At 39.9% G+C, this 16,981-nt stretch overlaps 1 protein-coding gene and 1 long non-coding RNA gene across 3 annotated transcripts in view; one reads left to right on the top strand and one right to left on the bottom strand.

Moving 5' to 3' along the window:
- LOC309326100 overlaps nucleotides 1-11,286 on the top strand; it is a 39,140-nt gene extending 27,854 nt beyond the window's left edge. Inside the window, exon 4 of the long non-coding RNA XR_014150147.1 lies at nucleotides 11,238-11,286. This is a non-coding gene — a long non-coding RNA (uncharacterized lncRNA). The remainder of the gene's footprint in view (nucleotides 1-11,237) is intronic.
- LOC309325876 (sodium channel protein type 5 subunit alpha-like) overlaps nucleotides 1,078-16,981 on the bottom strand; it is a 43,927-nt gene continuing 28,023 nt past the window's right edge. For both annotated transcript variants that reach the window (XM_081834184.1, XM_081834185.1), the window contains 10 exons: nucleotides 14,680-14,788; nucleotides 13,678-13,832; nucleotides 11,714-11,887; nucleotides 11,116-11,247; nucleotides 10,166-10,405; nucleotides 8,739-8,795; nucleotides 6,604-6,745; nucleotides 5,491-5,591; nucleotides 3,828-4,098; nucleotides 1,078-3,290 (listed from right to left, as the gene is read on the bottom strand). In XM_081834184.1, the coding sequence (XP_081690310.1) occupies nucleotides 2,149-3,290; nucleotides 3,828-4,098; nucleotides 5,491-5,591; nucleotides 6,604-6,745; nucleotides 8,739-8,795; nucleotides 10,166-10,405; nucleotides 11,116-11,247; nucleotides 11,714-11,887; nucleotides 13,678-13,832; nucleotides 14,680-14,788 (2,523 nt within the window). In that variant the 3' untranslated portion in view covers nucleotides 1,078-2,148. The remainder of the gene's footprint in view (nucleotides 3,291-3,827; nucleotides 4,099-5,490; nucleotides 5,592-6,603; nucleotides 6,746-8,738; nucleotides 8,796-10,165; nucleotides 10,406-11,115; nucleotides 11,248-11,713; nucleotides 11,888-13,677; nucleotides 13,833-14,679; nucleotides 14,789-16,981) is intronic.

Genomic DNA, 16,981 nt, shown 5'->3' with positions numbered 1-16,981 from the left:
TGCAACCTTTCATCAACTACATTTCCCAGGATTCATTGAGAGAAGCAATTAAAATGCAAGTGATATAAAATTTGCATAATTTGGTAGTGAAGATATGTCTTATTTAAAAAAAAAATGGGTGTAGCTAGTGCAGGGGACTTCAGGATGGAAGTGGGGACATTTGCCTCTTGGGGACTTTTCGAATTTAGTAAATAAATGCAGAGACCACTTCCAAAATCAGTGGTGGAGCAAAAAGTTTCACAAGTCGTTATTTCAGTAATTGGGAAATTGTGGGGTGTACTGGGCACTAAAAGCTTTTAATGTTTTAAAATATTAGAAGATACTGCCACCTAAAGGTGTTTTGACTGCTGTGCAGCTGTCACTTTTTACAACATATTTCACACCAAGCGTTCAACAACCACTTTTGCAAGGTGGAAAAAAGCATATGGCCACATATAGCAGGTCTGGAGCACCCCAAAGTCCATGGAAGGGTCAGTGGGGACTGTGCTTTGAAAACTGTTAGGATTCAGCCACAGAAGTGATACAGGCAGTGTCTACTTGCTGGTGGAGAAAGATCAGAGTTGGAGTATTTTGCTTCATTTTGCTTCCAAAACCAGTGCAGTTAGTTAATAAGGGACTTCGGAATTAAATGAAGGACATACTCATGCTGTAAGAGGGAGCCATTTCCCCCAGGCAATAGACTTTTCCCCACTGTCAGGACTTGCCAGGTGATACAGCAGCAACCCTCGGGCTGCAAGGTCTACTACAAGAGCCTTCAGTTGTTGCCTCGCTGGTGCAACATCTGTCTTATTCAGCTCCTTGTTTCTTGCCTTATTTTCTGTATGGAAAGCTTCTCCAATGGTTTCAGCAATTGTGTTCCAGAATTAGTGCCAGTCTTCCCTAAATGGACAGCTCCCCCATATCCCTTGTAAGTCTGTGTCTCCAGACCAACTAGTTCATGTACACCCAGGGCTCTGTAGAAATCTGACACTGTAACCTTGCTATTCTCCTGCCCCTTGCCCCAGACAATGTTGCGTGAATCCGTATATGAACAAAAGTTTCCAGCACCTACATTTTCCACCAAGAACAGCCAGCAAATCTGAAAATCCAACTGTTTTTATTTAATTGCTATGGTTTGTGAAATATCATTTTATAATATACATTAGGCAGGTACATTTCTTTGCTTACTTGTGCAGTATGTGTACATAAGTATCACATTGATGTAAGTAATCCCACTTATTTTAAAACATTGTGTGAACACATGCAGCCAGACTTGTATGAGTAGAAATATGTGATTGCTGTAGTGTTTTGCAGGAATTATAATTTCCCACACACAATTTAACAGTTACGTAGTATAAAAATTACTTCCATGTGTGGGCATGTAATGGGAGGGGCAGCCATGATATATTCAATAAGATTTAATTTAGACACAAATGGATTGACTCACCATGCCTTCTCTGATACTTATTTAAAACAAAACTCAGTCTTAAACAACCACAACATATCTTGAACTGGTTACCTGAAGGATGCCATTCAGGGATTGAATCTGTGCACTATCAACAAGCTCTGGCCAAATAATGAACAGGAGGGACCAGTCACAAAATAGAGCAAATCAGATGATGTTTCTTGATCTGTACAAAAGCCTCCAGGTATGGTTTACTAGCCAGTCTGTACAATTAGAAGACCAGCTTTTACTGGCTACAGGTCACCTTTGCTTTGTCTTTCTCTGCAAAGGAGCTGAATCAGACAGTTTGTTGTAGCCATGTTGCACCACAAGGCCCATGTCTCATGATAAACTATTCTGGGCAACTGGACTCTTTCCTGGTCCCAAAATGTATTTTTGAATAAGGGGGGGGGTGGGTAACCACAAAGCATTCATAGATAAAGAGGAGTCCATGGCTCATGTTTTTTGATGGTGGCCCCAACAGCTACCAAAATAACATGCTAACTAATCAGTTAATAAAGCTAAGCAGTAAACGTACAAATCTTTTCTCCTTTAACTATTACTGAAGACTTTCCAGTTGCAATATTTATTCTTGCTAAGAGCATCAAGAGGGAAAGCTTCACAGTTAAGTGTTAAATAAAGGTGGCTATAATGATGGAAATATTTTTGTAGTGTTACACTTCCTGGAAAATTGTATTGCGACAAGAAAAATAGCGAACTGTAAATCACTTGGGTTCACTAGTCTCTGTGATCTTCACTTGAATAATGTCATTAGTGGTGCCTGTGACATTACTGTAAGATGGAGGAATAGATACGGGAGATGGGCTGTGGGAGTTACTTGACTGACTGTCTTCGTTTTCACTAAGTGTGACTGCAGACCCACCTTCCTCCTTTTGTATGTGTTCCAAGGGGGGGCTGTTGCAGGTTTCCTGACAGACTTCTTTCACTGCTTGGTGAAGGAGATACATCCTGAAAGCCCTCTGAATAATGGCAGCAGATTCCTCCTCTTTTCGCTTGGGAGTCGTTATAATGGGTTCATTGGCAATCTTCTCTGGATACTTTTCTTCGATCTGGGTCTCAAGTGGACCCATGTCCCCATATTCTCCCAATACCCTTTTGGTAAAAGCAAACAAAATATCCAAGCAGTGGATTTTATTTCCGTTTACCATAGGAAGGTCCATTAACATCAGCTGTTGCCTGTTTGGTTTGGGTATGCGTAAAGGTTCTGCTAGAGCATCAGCAAAGTCTGAAAGTGCGAAGTAAGAAATAAATTGGGTTGCGCGAGGATCAAATTTTGCCCAAATCTCATAAAAAATTTCAAAATCATCGTCACCTAGAGGTTCTGTGCTTTCCTCCGTGGCAACATTCAAGTTCTCTATGATGACAGCAATGTACATGTTAACTACAATGAGGAATGATATAATGATGTAGCTTACAAAATAGGCAATTGCCACACTCCTGTTTACGCAGGGACCATTTCCACCTAAATTGGGAGCACAAGTGATGTTCTCAGTGTTCAGCATTGGGTTGAGAAGGTCATGCCAGCCAGCAGATGTTGTTATTTGGAAGAGACAAAGCATACTGCTGCCAAAGGTTTGGAAGTTGAAAATGTTGTCAATCCCACCTTGCCAACTTGCACAGGCAAAGTTAGACATACCAAAAATAGCATAAATAAACATGATCAGAAAAAGGAGAAGCCCAATGTTGGTGAGAGAAGGAAGGGACATCAGTAATGCAAAAAGGAGGGTCCGAAGCCCTCTGGCTCCTCTGATAAGTCTCAGTAGTCGACTAACACGGGCTACTCGAATTATTCTCAGGATTGTAGGAGGGAAATCAAGTGCTTTTCGAAGTTGTCCAGCTGCAGAACCTATTAAAATAATTCATTTTTTGAAAAATCCAGCAACAATGCATTATTTACAGTTTAAGCTAAGCCAAACTTAAATATTTAGGTCTATATTTAGGCCATGCTAAAAGAATTGTTATCTGAATGCCTGTTTAGAGGACAACAATGACTGGCTCCAGTGAGATGTGATGGAGCTCTTGCAAGATCTCACAGAGTGCACAAGATCTCCGGTCACTACCACTACAAGTGGCATCTGGGATGCTGTAGGGGAAACATATCTTGGTGTTCTGTCACCTGCATTAGCCCATCTTATGAGCAGGCAGGCCCTGGATCTATGAGCAAGCATGAGGATTCAGCAAATGGAACATGTCTATTTACTCAATCTGGACATCCATCCCTCCGACCATATTCTACACCAAATGACATTCTTGCAACCACACAGATTCCTTGAACTCTATAATTTAATACAATTGGCACCTTCTTAGGTATGCAGACTTAGTCCAAGCTCACATTTTTGCATTTGCAAAACCCTGATGTACATGAACTTTTTTTTTTACTTACTAAGTATTGAAAGAATCACAACCACAAAATCAAATATATTCCAACCGTCTTTGAAGAAATACAGTCTCAAAGCCAACATTTTGATGATGCACTCTCCAGTAAAGATAGCGACAAATACAAGATTTATATTTTCAAGAAGGCTCTTAACAGCTTCCCCTTCGTCTTCATGTTCTGCTGCCATGATCACCACATTCAATAAAATTAGACTTATAATGAAAATATCAAATGCTTTCTTGTTTACAATGTCAAAAAGAAGTCCTTGGTACATGTTCTGTGGCAAAAGGGAGGAAAAAGCAAAAAGCATTGCATTGGCACCACTGACTCACTAATAATTTCCCCTTTTCTTTGAGGCAAATAACATAATTCTGTACTTTTTCGCTGTTTCTCACTGGTTTTTTTTTTAAATTTTGCTTTAACTTGTATTTGCTTATATGATAAAACTAATTGATAGCTATGGATGAAAGAAGAAGAGAAGAATCTTTTGCAAGAGAACCAGAAAATTGTCTTTTAAGAGACTATAGGGACAGATTTTTGCTTGAGTACAGTATTTAGGATAGGAAAGTAATTTTCTTGTTGTTAGATAAAGATATGTAGATATATGTTTTACATGTAGAATATAGTTCCCTAGTTTGCATTATTTCACTATTTATTGAATTGCACAAGCTAGAATTCTGGACTAAACACCTTGTTTGGTCCTTTTCTCTTCTTATGACTCTCATATCTGGATCATGTGGGTTAATATGAAAAGGGGCTATTGCAGGAATCAACAACCTTTTCAGACGAGCAGGCACCTTTTGGGCACCAGTCAAAAAATGGTTGCCATAAGAATGTGGCGTAACACAACATGCCATGGCAGGGGACACGACTTAACACAAAATAAGAGTACCATCACTGCTGCTGCTTCCTCCCCACCCCAGATGACCTCAGGCTTACCATGGGAAGTTAGCTATGTCCTGCTGGTCTTGGCTGTGAAGTCCACATAGTACTGCTTTCCCATACACAATATTGATTCCATAAACACTGTCTAACAACAGAGAGCAGCCCCCAGTACCAGAAAAACTACAAGCTGACACCCACATCCCACAAGTACATCTCTCCCACTTTTTTCAGGGGGTGAGGGTGAGGAAGCAAAACACTGAAAAGGTGGAGCAGTCAAATTGCTAATAAAAATTGAGAAGAATAGTGTCTGAACATTGTGCCTCATCTCAGATTCTAAGAATCCTAGAAACTTCCTCAAAAAATAATAAAAGCTGGGAATCTGGGGATTGCTTGCCAAGCAGACAAACGTAATGATAAAATTGATGTGATTTTCCTGTTTATATTTTGATGGTGGCGTTAATTATCTGGTTGCATAACACATTTTTAAACAAAACAAAACTGGCAGCAATCACTGATATAATGCTTGTTACAAGAGCAAGTCAAGTTATATGGGCCTTTGTTTAAAAATGCATTTTCTTCACTACTATAATTTTTTTAATTTTGCTTAATTTCTTTCATCTTACACAGAGTAAACCTATTGAAATAAGTAAAGAATTTTCACTATGAAAGCAAAAGGCAAAATGTTGACCACTAAATAACCTGTTATACTAGATTTTGAAAGGTAGTTCCAAGTTAATTCCAAAACCAAACAAGGAAATGCACTTATTGTTAGTGGTTGTCTTACCTGCGGCCGTGGAACGGGCTTAAGTGGTTTCTTGTTACCAAGTTTTTTTAATGCATTATAATATTTCTTCTGTTCGTCTGACATAAAAATGAGTTCTCCACCTAGGTATAAGGAAATAAATACAAAATGCATCTTTCTGCCTGAAGATATCAAGCTTTTATGCAAATCCAACGAAGTACTTTCTAGCACTACAGGAAATTTAACTGGTAAAGCTACATTACCATCTGTAGTCACAGTTATGGAGGCTCATGGTGAAGACTATGGCTGGATATCCTTCAAAATCAGTGGTGGTTCATGGTGCTTCCACCACTACCACCAACTATGAGCACCACTGTCTAAAATATAAGGTCTAGATGAAATGAAAACAGTTCCACAAGTTTTCTATGCCATGAATTGTAGGGCATCACAATTGTGGCAAAACAATGAGAGAACCAGAAGTTCCAATGTTCTGGATGGATCCCCTTACCCTCTTCTTCAGGATCTATGAATACCCCTTCCTAAAGCTACTTTTCTTGCTTTCTGCTAATCAGTCAAAAGGAAATCCATTTTTTAGTGTCACTCCTTACTCAGTCATGAAGCTCACTGGGTGACCTTGAGATATCCGCCATCTTTCAGACTAATCTACCGCACAGGATAAAATAGGGAGGGGGCGGAACTGTGTACACAATCTTGAGCACCTTGGAGGAAAGATAAGGAAATTCATAAAGAATTTCCTTATGACCCAGCCAGGCAAGCTACTGTGGGGTAGCTCAGTCAGCAAAGCACGAGACTCTTAATCACTTAATCTTAGAGTCATGGATTTGAGCCCCATGTTGGGCAAAAGATTCCTGCATTGCAGGGGGTTGGACTAGATGACGTTCATGATCCCTTCCAACTCTACAATTCTATGATTCTGTTCTGGTTCCCATGTAATGTAATCTGATATCTCCTGAAGAGGACAAGTGGTACTGAGGATTATTTTCTTTCTGATTTTGGCCTTGAACTAACAATGTCTTGGACATTATCAGCTGCAGTCTATTACAACACTGTACTGAACACAAAGCTTTCACCATTTCTATCCAACTATTAGACAATCTTTATGGGAGTGAAATATTTTGTAACTCATGTGAGTACTTATCTTTTTCCTTTGTTGGTTGAAATTGTCAATAACAACTCCAATGAAGAGGTTTAGCATGAAGAACGATCCAAATATGATAAAAGCCACAAAATAGAGATATGCCCACACATTATTTTCAAAACTTGGCTGTTCATTTTCCTGAAATAAAGTAGAAAGACAAGAAACACCTTGTTTGTGACTTAATTATGTCAATTCTTAATTTATCATGAATATTTCATTGCCCTGTTTGATTTGTTTAAAAGCATAAATGGATGCTATGTAATTAGATACACCTTGCGAGACACAGTAGACAATGTATAAAAGGACACATGTTGAACTACTCATGGTTCTACACCTGAACTAGTGCCCTGGTACTCTGGTTACTGAAATAAGGTAATCGTGACTAGACATACAGCTAGCTATATCTAACATGGTGGAGGACCAATTAGAACAGGTCACCTCCAGAGATTTACAGAGCCTGCTGGGTTCCCAGGTGCTCTGGGGATTCAGGAAGTAATGTGAGAGATGTTTCTGTGTTTCCTAAATTAGTTTTTATTGAAGATTTTTTGTGATAGAAAACAAATAAGCAAGGAAATGTACATAAAGCATCTTCACTTTCTTCTTTTTCACAGTTCATTTACATTCAGTATGAGACACTATTGTACTAGGCATTGTGGGGACGGAAGATGGGAGGGAGAGGGTTGGGGAGATAATGATCTTTTCATTCTGCTGTATAGTGTTTGTGTGTGGTTTTTGTGTCAGCGTCTCATGGGTAGGTCCTTTATTTATATAGTTATTTGTTTTTGTTGGCATCCAGAGGCCAGAACTTGGTTGGTTGCATTCAGCTGATTGCGGTGGGGCATGTTTGTATGTATGTGTGTGAGGGTAGGTTGTTGGGTCAGGTTAACCATACTGATTCATATGCTGTTGGGGGGGGCATAGGTCATTGTCTTGTTGTGCTGTGTATGTGATAAAGGGGTACCACAGTGGGGTGAACGCGTCCTCCTTTGCTTGCCCCTATGCTGGTTTAAGTTTGTTGGTTAACTTTTCTAATAGGGTGGTTTCCCATACATTTTGGTACTAATGGCCTATGTTCACTCCCGATAGGTATTTCCTAGGTATTTGATATGGGGCTGTCATTTTTGTAGAAGTCTTTTAAGCAATATAGGTCTTTAGCTTGACAGGTATTTATTTGGATGTTTTGGGGTGCATGGTGGAATAGTGGGTGATGAGCCTGGGGAATTAGAGAGCCAGGGGAATTGAGGGGGCTGCTGCCCCAGTTGATGGACACTGCCATTCAAGTGGTGTCCATGTACCGCATCATGTGATTGATTATGCAGGGCAGGGCTTACTTTGCACCCCCCAATATTTTATTCAAGTTGGCACCCCTGATTTCTGGAATGGGTGACTGAATATGGCTATTGGCAGTTGCTCCCCAGTGTCCTTTCCCATAGGCATGTAGAACTTGGTTTACTGAGGAACTTGAGGAACTGAGACAGCTTGAAATAATAATTTAAAAAAAGTAATAGAGAATTTGATTAATTATACCACCGAACCCATTTGCAGTCATAGGAACTGATGGTGACAGCAACAAACTAATATTTCCTTTCTGCTGCAAGGGTATTGGCAAAATTTCAGATAAGCTGTTCTAGATAGCACAAGACTATAATCATCATAAGATGAAGCACTTCCAGTTCATAGTTGTGATTTTGCAATTACTCACTATCAGAGAAAGCTGTCTACAACATCTCTCTAGGAGTTACTGTTCTGAGCCTGCTTCCTTCTACTCAGGAAGCTTGCTGAGAGATATGAGGGAGATGTTTCTTTCAGGGCTGAATAATTTTAATTTCACAAACTAAAAGTAAACATTTTTGAGTGTAAAAATGAGGTGTTTTAATTCAGGCTGGAATAACACCCACTGGGAGAAAAATAGTTTAAAATGTGGTCTGCAAGGAGAAATGTCCTTCATCCCATCCCTATCTTGCAGCTGTAAGCAACCTCACCAAACTCCAGTTCCCAAGATTCTTTGGGGTGAAAGCTGTAACAATTCTAAAAGTACATAGTACATAGTACAACTTAATAGTGTAACCGGTCAATAAAAATGCAACAAAGCATCTAAAAAGGACAAATGCTGTAACTTTTCATGGCTTACTTTTGAAGGTGCATCTACTGCAGCATACATAATCTCCATCCAGCCCTTAAAGGTTGCCTGGCAAAATATATATATATATAAACAAACCAAGTTATGGAAGTATTCTGTAAATTGTTTTTCCTAGTCTGTCTGACAGTCCAACACCCATTTGGTTTGCCACCCTCTCCTGAGGAGTATGCTAAGGGATGCACTAGACTTAACAGGTGCAGCCATATTTGTCTATCCACATGCCTAACTCATGCATGGACAAAGACACTGTACAAACATCAATAGACCATTGTGGGAGATGTACTCTTAATTGCCTACATAGGCAATCCCTGGAAGAATAAAAAGTTTTCAGCAAGCATTTAAAAGTTGGCATAGAAGGTGCTTGCCTATATATAAAAAATATTTTTTATTTTGTTATCTTACGCTGTTCAGGGGCACAGAAACAGACTTTCCATTGCCAATATAATAAAGGTAAAGGGGCCCCTGACCATTAGGTCCAGTCGTGACTGACTCTGGGGTTGCGGCGCTCATCTCGTTTTATTGGCCGAGGGAGTGGGCATAGAGCTTCCGGGTCATGTGGCCAGCATGACTAAGCGGCTTCTGGCGAACCAGAGCAGCACACGGAAACGCCGTTTACCTTCCCGCCGGAGCGGTACCTATTTATGTACTTGCACTTTGACGTGCTTTCAAACTGCTAGGTTGGCAGGAGCAGGGACCGAGCAACGGGAGCTCACCCCGTTGCGGGGATTCGAACCGCCGACCTTCTGATTGGCAAGTCCTAGGCTCTGTGGTTTAACCCACAGCGCCACCTGCGTTCCACGCCAATATAATAGTTGTCTCTAAAAAACCAGACCAGAGGAAACATCCCCTTCAAAATGCACATTTTGGAACTTTGAAAAATGAGGGTTCCAAAATACATTGAGTGCCTCCAGATACAGGAGCCTTCCCTCTTTGCACAGTCACCATTCACAAATCAAGGAACAACACTGGAATAGCGGTGGAGCTAACATGCTCACACTACCATCCCTCCCCTTGAGCGTTCTCTGCACTTTATGTTTGTACAGGTCTTCTATTGGAGAGAGATATACTTCAGAAATATAATAGTACATCCTCTGTAGCATTTTAGAACACAGGCATTGTGAAGCCCTGGATCATGGAGCTAGTTTCAGCTTCAGATCATGGATTAGGTTCAAACTCGCAATCTCAATGTGCAGTTTAACAGCAATCAGCAATATTTATTAATATTTAAGGTTGCTCTTGTGTGTATTTTTTCTTTTTTAAAAAAAAATCCTTCAAAACTGAATTTCAAAAGCAAATTCTGAATTCTTTAGAAATTTTCTATCACCTCTAATTTCAATAATCTGTTATTCTTTGGCTCCACATATGTGGCTTGCCAAGATTGTTCTCTTGCCAAAGAAACTATGTGTGATTGAACATACCACCTGGAGGAGAGCCAGATACCCCTTCCCGACATGATCAAAGTTGACATCCGTATTACTCCATTTGGAATTCTGACTTTCACAGACAGTTTTATTTTTTAAAGACGCATCACTGCATTTCCAAAATTTTCCTCCAAACAGTTGTACTCCTAGGATGTTAAATGGGAGCCAGAGAACAATACAGACAAGCAGCACATTCCCAATCGAAGGGATAGCTCCTGCGAGTGCATTCACTACAACCTTAAATGAGAAAATGAAACACACAATCAGTTATTCAATGAACAGAATCAGTCTACCAATGGCTCTAAGCAATGATAGCACATAACCAAGCAATCTGATAATCACGTGGCAATTACACGATTAAGTATGGATCTTTCTCCTGATTTACAAATGAGCACCACCAATTGAGTGAATATGGTGCTAGAATTTGCTATGGGGAAGTGGGTCCAAATCCCAGGTCAAAAGGTAGTCTTGAGCAAGTCACTAACTCAGTTTTCCATTCATAAAATAACAATTAAAAGACCGCCTTTTAAAGTAGGGGTACCAGGCAAGATGCCTGTCAATTGTTTTACCAATTGTGTGTGCTTGAAGAAGCTTCAAAACACTTTTTGAAATGATGCAGGAAATGACTTCATGTCCAAGCAGCTTTATAGTGTTAAAACAGGAAAAATAGAGTCCTAAATACTACTTGTTTTGTTATGTGTGCATTTTGTGACTCTTTTTATGTTTGGGTTGTTTAGGATTTCCCTGGAATTATCTAAAATTATCTGAATTTCCTTTTTAAAAATCAACATAGGAGCAGGGTATAACGTAGTTCAAGATACCCACATATTGACTGGGATTGGATGGATTAGAATGGAACAGAATGGGATAGATTTTGCCATCCCTACTACCAGCTCAACACAGCCTTAGCTTTGTGGGACATGTAACAGAAAAACTGTATTTGGTACCTTTATCCCTTTAAATCTGGACAATGCACGAAGAGGTCTCAGGGCTCTTAAAGTTCTGAGAGATTTTGTGGAGATACGGCTATCACACAGATCTCTTCCCTTTGTTCCAACTGTTTTTGCAGGAAAGGAAACCTGTGATAAAAAAAGGGAAAGAAAGGAAAAACACGGGCTGTTTACTTGTAAAACATATCTTTGGAGTTATAGTTTTCTTATGCCAATTATTTTTTATTGATTTTCCAATTGTTAACTCATTTATACAAATTATTTCCAAATTAATACAATTTTGTTTAAGTGGTTTCCCATGCGCCATTCTTGATGTGGAGTTATGGTTTTCAAACATTGTGTCTTCAGGGAATTCTTCCCATGCTGATTTGTTTCTCTGTGGAATCCAGAATGTATTAGATTCCCCTCCCCTTGACCCTGCCTTTCCTCCACCAATTGCCTTCCCTATGTCAAAGATCAGGGACACTGACACTGATCATTGATTTAAATCAACAGTATGTTGCCTGAGATGGGACAGCATGCACCCCCCCCCAAAGCAAGTCAAAATACATAGTGTTCCTAGGGCTAACCACATTATTTTGCTACACATACTTACACATACAATAAAGAAATCAAGCCAACACCAAGCATTGGTGAAATATTTTCTGAAGCCATAAGCCACCCATTTCAGAAGCATCTCCAGGAAAAAGATGTAGAAGAAAAATATATCTGCATATTCCAGTATGATTTTTATGGTCTTTCTCTCAGCAAGGTAGATGTCTTCAAAGATCTAGTATTTCAGAAATCAGATGTGATTTAGAATTCACTAGTGGGATATTTAAAATTTGTGCAATGTGATGAAAAAGGGTGCAGCCCACTCACTTGGCATTCATTGGGGAAGGGCTTCTTCCAGCTGATTAAAGTTTAAGAAGTACTACAACATTGATCTCTGAGGTTCACTGTGTGAACCCTACTCCCATGTTCAAGATTCAACATTTTTTGCCAAGTATGTAGTAAAATTAAATGTCAATGTAGAAATCTTAGGCCTATATTATTTGTCAAAGTGTAGCATTGTGACATCAAAGATGGTTCTTACGACCATAGCACTGGCCTAGGGGTCCTTAATAATTATGCCTATACTGGATGTAAGATTCCAACTATAGCTCTCCATTGCTTTGAACCCAACTGCTTACACATAAAAGCCTGCAAGAGGAAAAAACCTAGTCACGAACTGGAAACCCCATAGGCCTAATAGGCAATATATAGAAGGCATGAGCATTGCATAATTGCTGGGATTATGTATCAAAGATTGAATAGCTGGGGGAAATATAGGTTAAGGGGTTAGTATGCATTAGATTGTTATATAACAGGAACATTGTATCATGTGCCATGCACACAACTGAAGCATGCCACAATCTCTTATATGGCCATTTCAAGCTACAAAATTGAGCATACTATGATCCACAGATATGGGGTTTTTAACCAATAGGATGTTTATCTTGAAATTAAAAAAAATCCTTCCAGTAGCACCTTAGAAGAGTAGTATCTGAAGAAGTGTGCATGCACACGAAAGCTCATACCAATAACAAACTTAGTTGGTCTCTAAGGTGCTACTGGAAGGATTTTTTTTTATTTTGTTTCGACTACGACAGACCAACACGACTACCTACCTGTATCTTGAAATAGCAGATTGTTCATATGGCCAACTGGACTTTGGCTAGTGGTTATATAAAATCCTGATTTGGAGGAAGAAACTAGACTGTACAAAGTTTGGGTGTGGGATACCACTCTTCAGTGACCACCAACTTCTAGCCTGTGCTCAGAGTTCTGGCCATCTGCGTAGCAACAGAAGCTAAGGACTGGGTGAGATCCATTTGAGTTTACATAAATGGCCCCTATAAATGAACTTCTTTTCATATGCAAGTCTGTTGTGGGGGCTTGGAATAAAAATGCTTTATTACTTTATACCCAGCATGCCTGAGTTTCTATACCATTAATAAAGATTCCATTCAGTTCATACCAGTGAAACCTAGTGCAATATATCTGGAGAGTTCTGAAGGAAATCCCAGCAATCAATTAACTGGGATCTTTTATAAAATACTCTTAAAAATATAAACATATACTTTTAAAAATACTTTAAAAAGCAAGCAAGCCTCACTTTTATCAGTTGGAATCTAAAGAGCTGCTTTAAGTGCCCAGCATTATTTTGTCTGATAGAACCTCCAATCCACTTTAAAAAATGGATTGTCATGTAAAATGAAGGGCTACTGTTCAAGAAGAACAAGTCAAAAGTTCCCTTGGATCTAGCTGCATGGTTCTTTGGATTTTGGCCATTGTTTATCTAAGAATGTTTGCACTGTTACTCATGCATCAATAAAATGGAATACACTAGGTATGATTATATAATATCAAGGAATATATATATATATATATATATATATATATATATATATTAAAAAAACCACCTAACATCCTATTAAACAGATTTCAGCAACTATAGGAAAAAAGAAAATTCAGAGCTGAACACAAGACCAAAAAATTAATAATACTCTTATTTTGAGGATATCATAGTAAGCTTACCAGAACACCACTGCTCAGTAATATCATAAATATGATAAAAGATTCAAACCAACTATGTTTTACAATTCTGTAGCAGGTTTTTCTAAACCTCCACCAAGTGTTGCCTGGAAATTTATCAGTATTCACTGTGCAACATGGGAAGAACTTGACCAACACTGAAATAAAGAGAAATCAAATACAGAAATTATCAGTGTTCTGAGAATCAGTAGGAAACCAGTCTTTTTAACATTTAGCATCTTTGGAGGAGAAAATAGCAAATTATTTCCTCTTTTCTTCCTATCTCTGGAACATTCTGCTGGTGGCCTTATATGTAACTAGCACAAGCAGCACATCCGCAGAGTGCAGAGCAAGAGTTTCTTGTGTGAACTAATACACTGGAATATTTGTTCATGAGAAGATAAAGTTGCAAAAAGCTACCAGCTTCCCAGTTGCCAATGGCTGGTCCCCATATAAAGGCCAGAATAATTAGATTGAGAGTAGATCAGAAATGAATTTCCTTAGATCTACCCCAATAAATGTCATCCTCATATTGGTAACTTTGTGCCCCAAATCCCTGGATGACTCCTCCCAGTGGCTTGAGAGTGATGTTAAGCACACAGAGGACAAGATAGAACCTAGTGGTTCTCCATAATAGAGATATCATGGGGCCAGACAAAAGTCCCTGAATTGTATTCTCTGGTAGCACCCCTGTAGGTAGGAGAAGAACCACTATAATACCCCCCAGAGCTGTGTCAGGATACCTTAGTCAATGGTCAACATGGCCAAGAGATGAATAGCACTCCTGGTCTTCCCTCATCAATCAGAGTAACCAAGACTGTTTCAGTATTGTGCCCAGGAGTGAAGCCACAATGAAATGGGTCTAGATAATCTGCTTCACCTAGGTTCATCTGTAACTGGGCAGCGACTGCTCTGTTGATCACCTTACCCAAAAAAGAAATGACTATCTCAAATAAATTATAAATTAAAAAATCATATTATATGCCAATAAAGCTAGTCTGTCACCTTGTGGAAAACAGGCCACAGGCTCCTTCTTGGTTATAGGGAAAATGCAGATGGGAGACCTCTCATCTACCGTGCTGGCCTCAGAACAGCTGCTCTCAAGATCCACGCTCTGAACACAAAAAGAAAACAAGAAAAAACAGTATCCTCTTAATGTAACTGACCAATGATGGGGAAGGGTGGTGGCTCAATGGAAAAGCACATGCTTTGCATGCAGAAGGGACCACTGGTCTCATCTGAAGGTGTTTCTCTAGCATTATAGTCCATCAAGTGGGCAATCATCAACACTTAGCATTTGAAGGGAAATGAATGTAAAATATGAGGAAGTAGGACTGCCCAGCTCTATATCTTCCCAGTACATTTCATGAGAAGACCAGAAGGATGTATTATACTCAAAAACAAGACAGAAAAATAAAGAGAAAACACAAGCACAAACACAAAAGGCACAGAAAATTAATCCTGAATATAGAAAATACATTAGAATAACACATGCTGATGATATAAAAAATGCATTAAGCAAACAACTTCAACCAGTTTAATAATAAATTAAAAGCAATGCAGAAATAAATGGCAGAATGGCAGCTGCCCTTTTGCACATGTAGGACGAGGCCTTGATGGACTGCTATCCAGGAGAAACACCTTTCAGGTGAGACCAACAGTCCCTTTCTCTCTGGATCAGGGGTCAGCAGCCTAAGGCCCATGGGCCGGAAGTGGCCCGTGGAGATCGTTTGACCAGCCCCCGAGCCGCCCCTGAAATGAGATGCCCGCTCATGCGCTGCGCTAAATTGGTGCAGCGCGGGGACTCGCTTCCTTGGTGCCGGAAATCGTGTCTGCGCAGACACAGATGCTGAAAATCATGGGCCCATGAGCGATCCGGCCCACAGAGGGATCTTTTTATTGAGTTTACAGTAAATACTGTTTATTGAGTTTACAGTATATACTGCCCTGAACCCGGAGGTCTCAGGGCAGTTCACAGAAAAGATCACAACATACTGTATATAATCAGAATAAAAACAACAACCCACTAACACCTCCCATAAAAGAGCCACATTTTAAAAGGGTACAAGTAATGCTTGGTAAAAGTATCAGGTGTGGACCAAGCAGACACTTGGCATTTCTCAAGGATACCCCATTTGCCAACAGAGCTGCTATAGTTGCTGCTGACTGAAAGATGGTCGGTAAGGCAAGATGCTGAGAGGTGGGGGACTGAAACCTGATCTGATAGGGGGGGAATACCTGAAATCACACACAATGAACAATAATGAGGGAGAAACTCAGAAAATGATTACTAGTTTGACAGAAACGTACAACAGTAGCTAAAGGATTGGAGAGAAGACTGGGAAAGAAAATCAGATGGCTGAAAGGCAGGAAATGGACTGGGGAAATATAAAGTAGAACAGTCCTATTTCTTTGAATTTGCATGCATTTCCTGCCTTCGGATGTCATGTGGTAATGATAACCCACTTAATGGACTGTCATCTAGTGAGAAACTCCTGTGCTTGATCTCCAATATCACCAAACTGGGCTGGGAAATACTCTTTTGTAAAACTCTGAAGAGCTGCTGCCAATCTGTATTAGAATCATAGAATAGAATCATAGAATCATAGAGTTGGAAGAGACTACAAGGGCCATCGAGTCCAACCCCCTGCCAAGCAGGAAACACCATCAGAGCACTCCTGACATATGGCTGTCAAGCCTCTGCTTAAAGACTCCACCACACTCCTTGGCAGCAAATTCCACTGTCGAACAGCTCTCACTGTCAAGAAGTTCTTCCTAATGTTTAGGTGGAATCTTTTTTCTTGTAGTTTGGATCCATTGCTCCGTGTCCGCTTCTCTGGAGCAGCAGAAAACAACCTTTCTCCCTCCTCTATGTGACATCCTTTTATATATTTGAACATAGCTTAGGGATATTTAGCCTCTTGGTTTTTTCCCATATATGTGCAACTTATACCAAATGGCCCCTTCTTCTCACTTATAGAATCATAGAGTTGGAAGAGACCACAAGGGCCATCGAGTCCAACCCCCTGCCAAGCAGGAAACACCATCAGAGCACTCCTGACATATGGTTGTCAAGCCTCTGCTTAAAGACCTCCAAAGAAGGAGACTCCACCACACTCCTTGGCAGCAAATTCCACTGTCAAACAGCTCTCACTGTCAGGAAGTTCTTCCTAATGTTTAGGTGGAATCTTTTTTCTTGTAGTTTGGATCCATTGCTCCGTGTCCGCTTCTATTAGCCAGAATACTTCCTGGTGAAGTAACAGGCCATTAAGAAAACAAAAGAAGTGGCTCTGCACCAATGGCCTAA

Source organism: Podarcis erhardii (assembly GCF_964252035.2).
Source record: "Podarcis erhardii genome assembly, chromosome: 12".
In the NCBI taxonomy this organism is placed as follows: domain Eukaryota; kingdom Metazoa; phylum Chordata; class Lepidosauria; order Squamata; family Lacertidae; genus Podarcis; species Podarcis erhardii.
The sequence above is the reverse complement of the archived record's forward strand: the minus strand, read 5'-3'. Positions and strand labels throughout refer to the sequence as shown.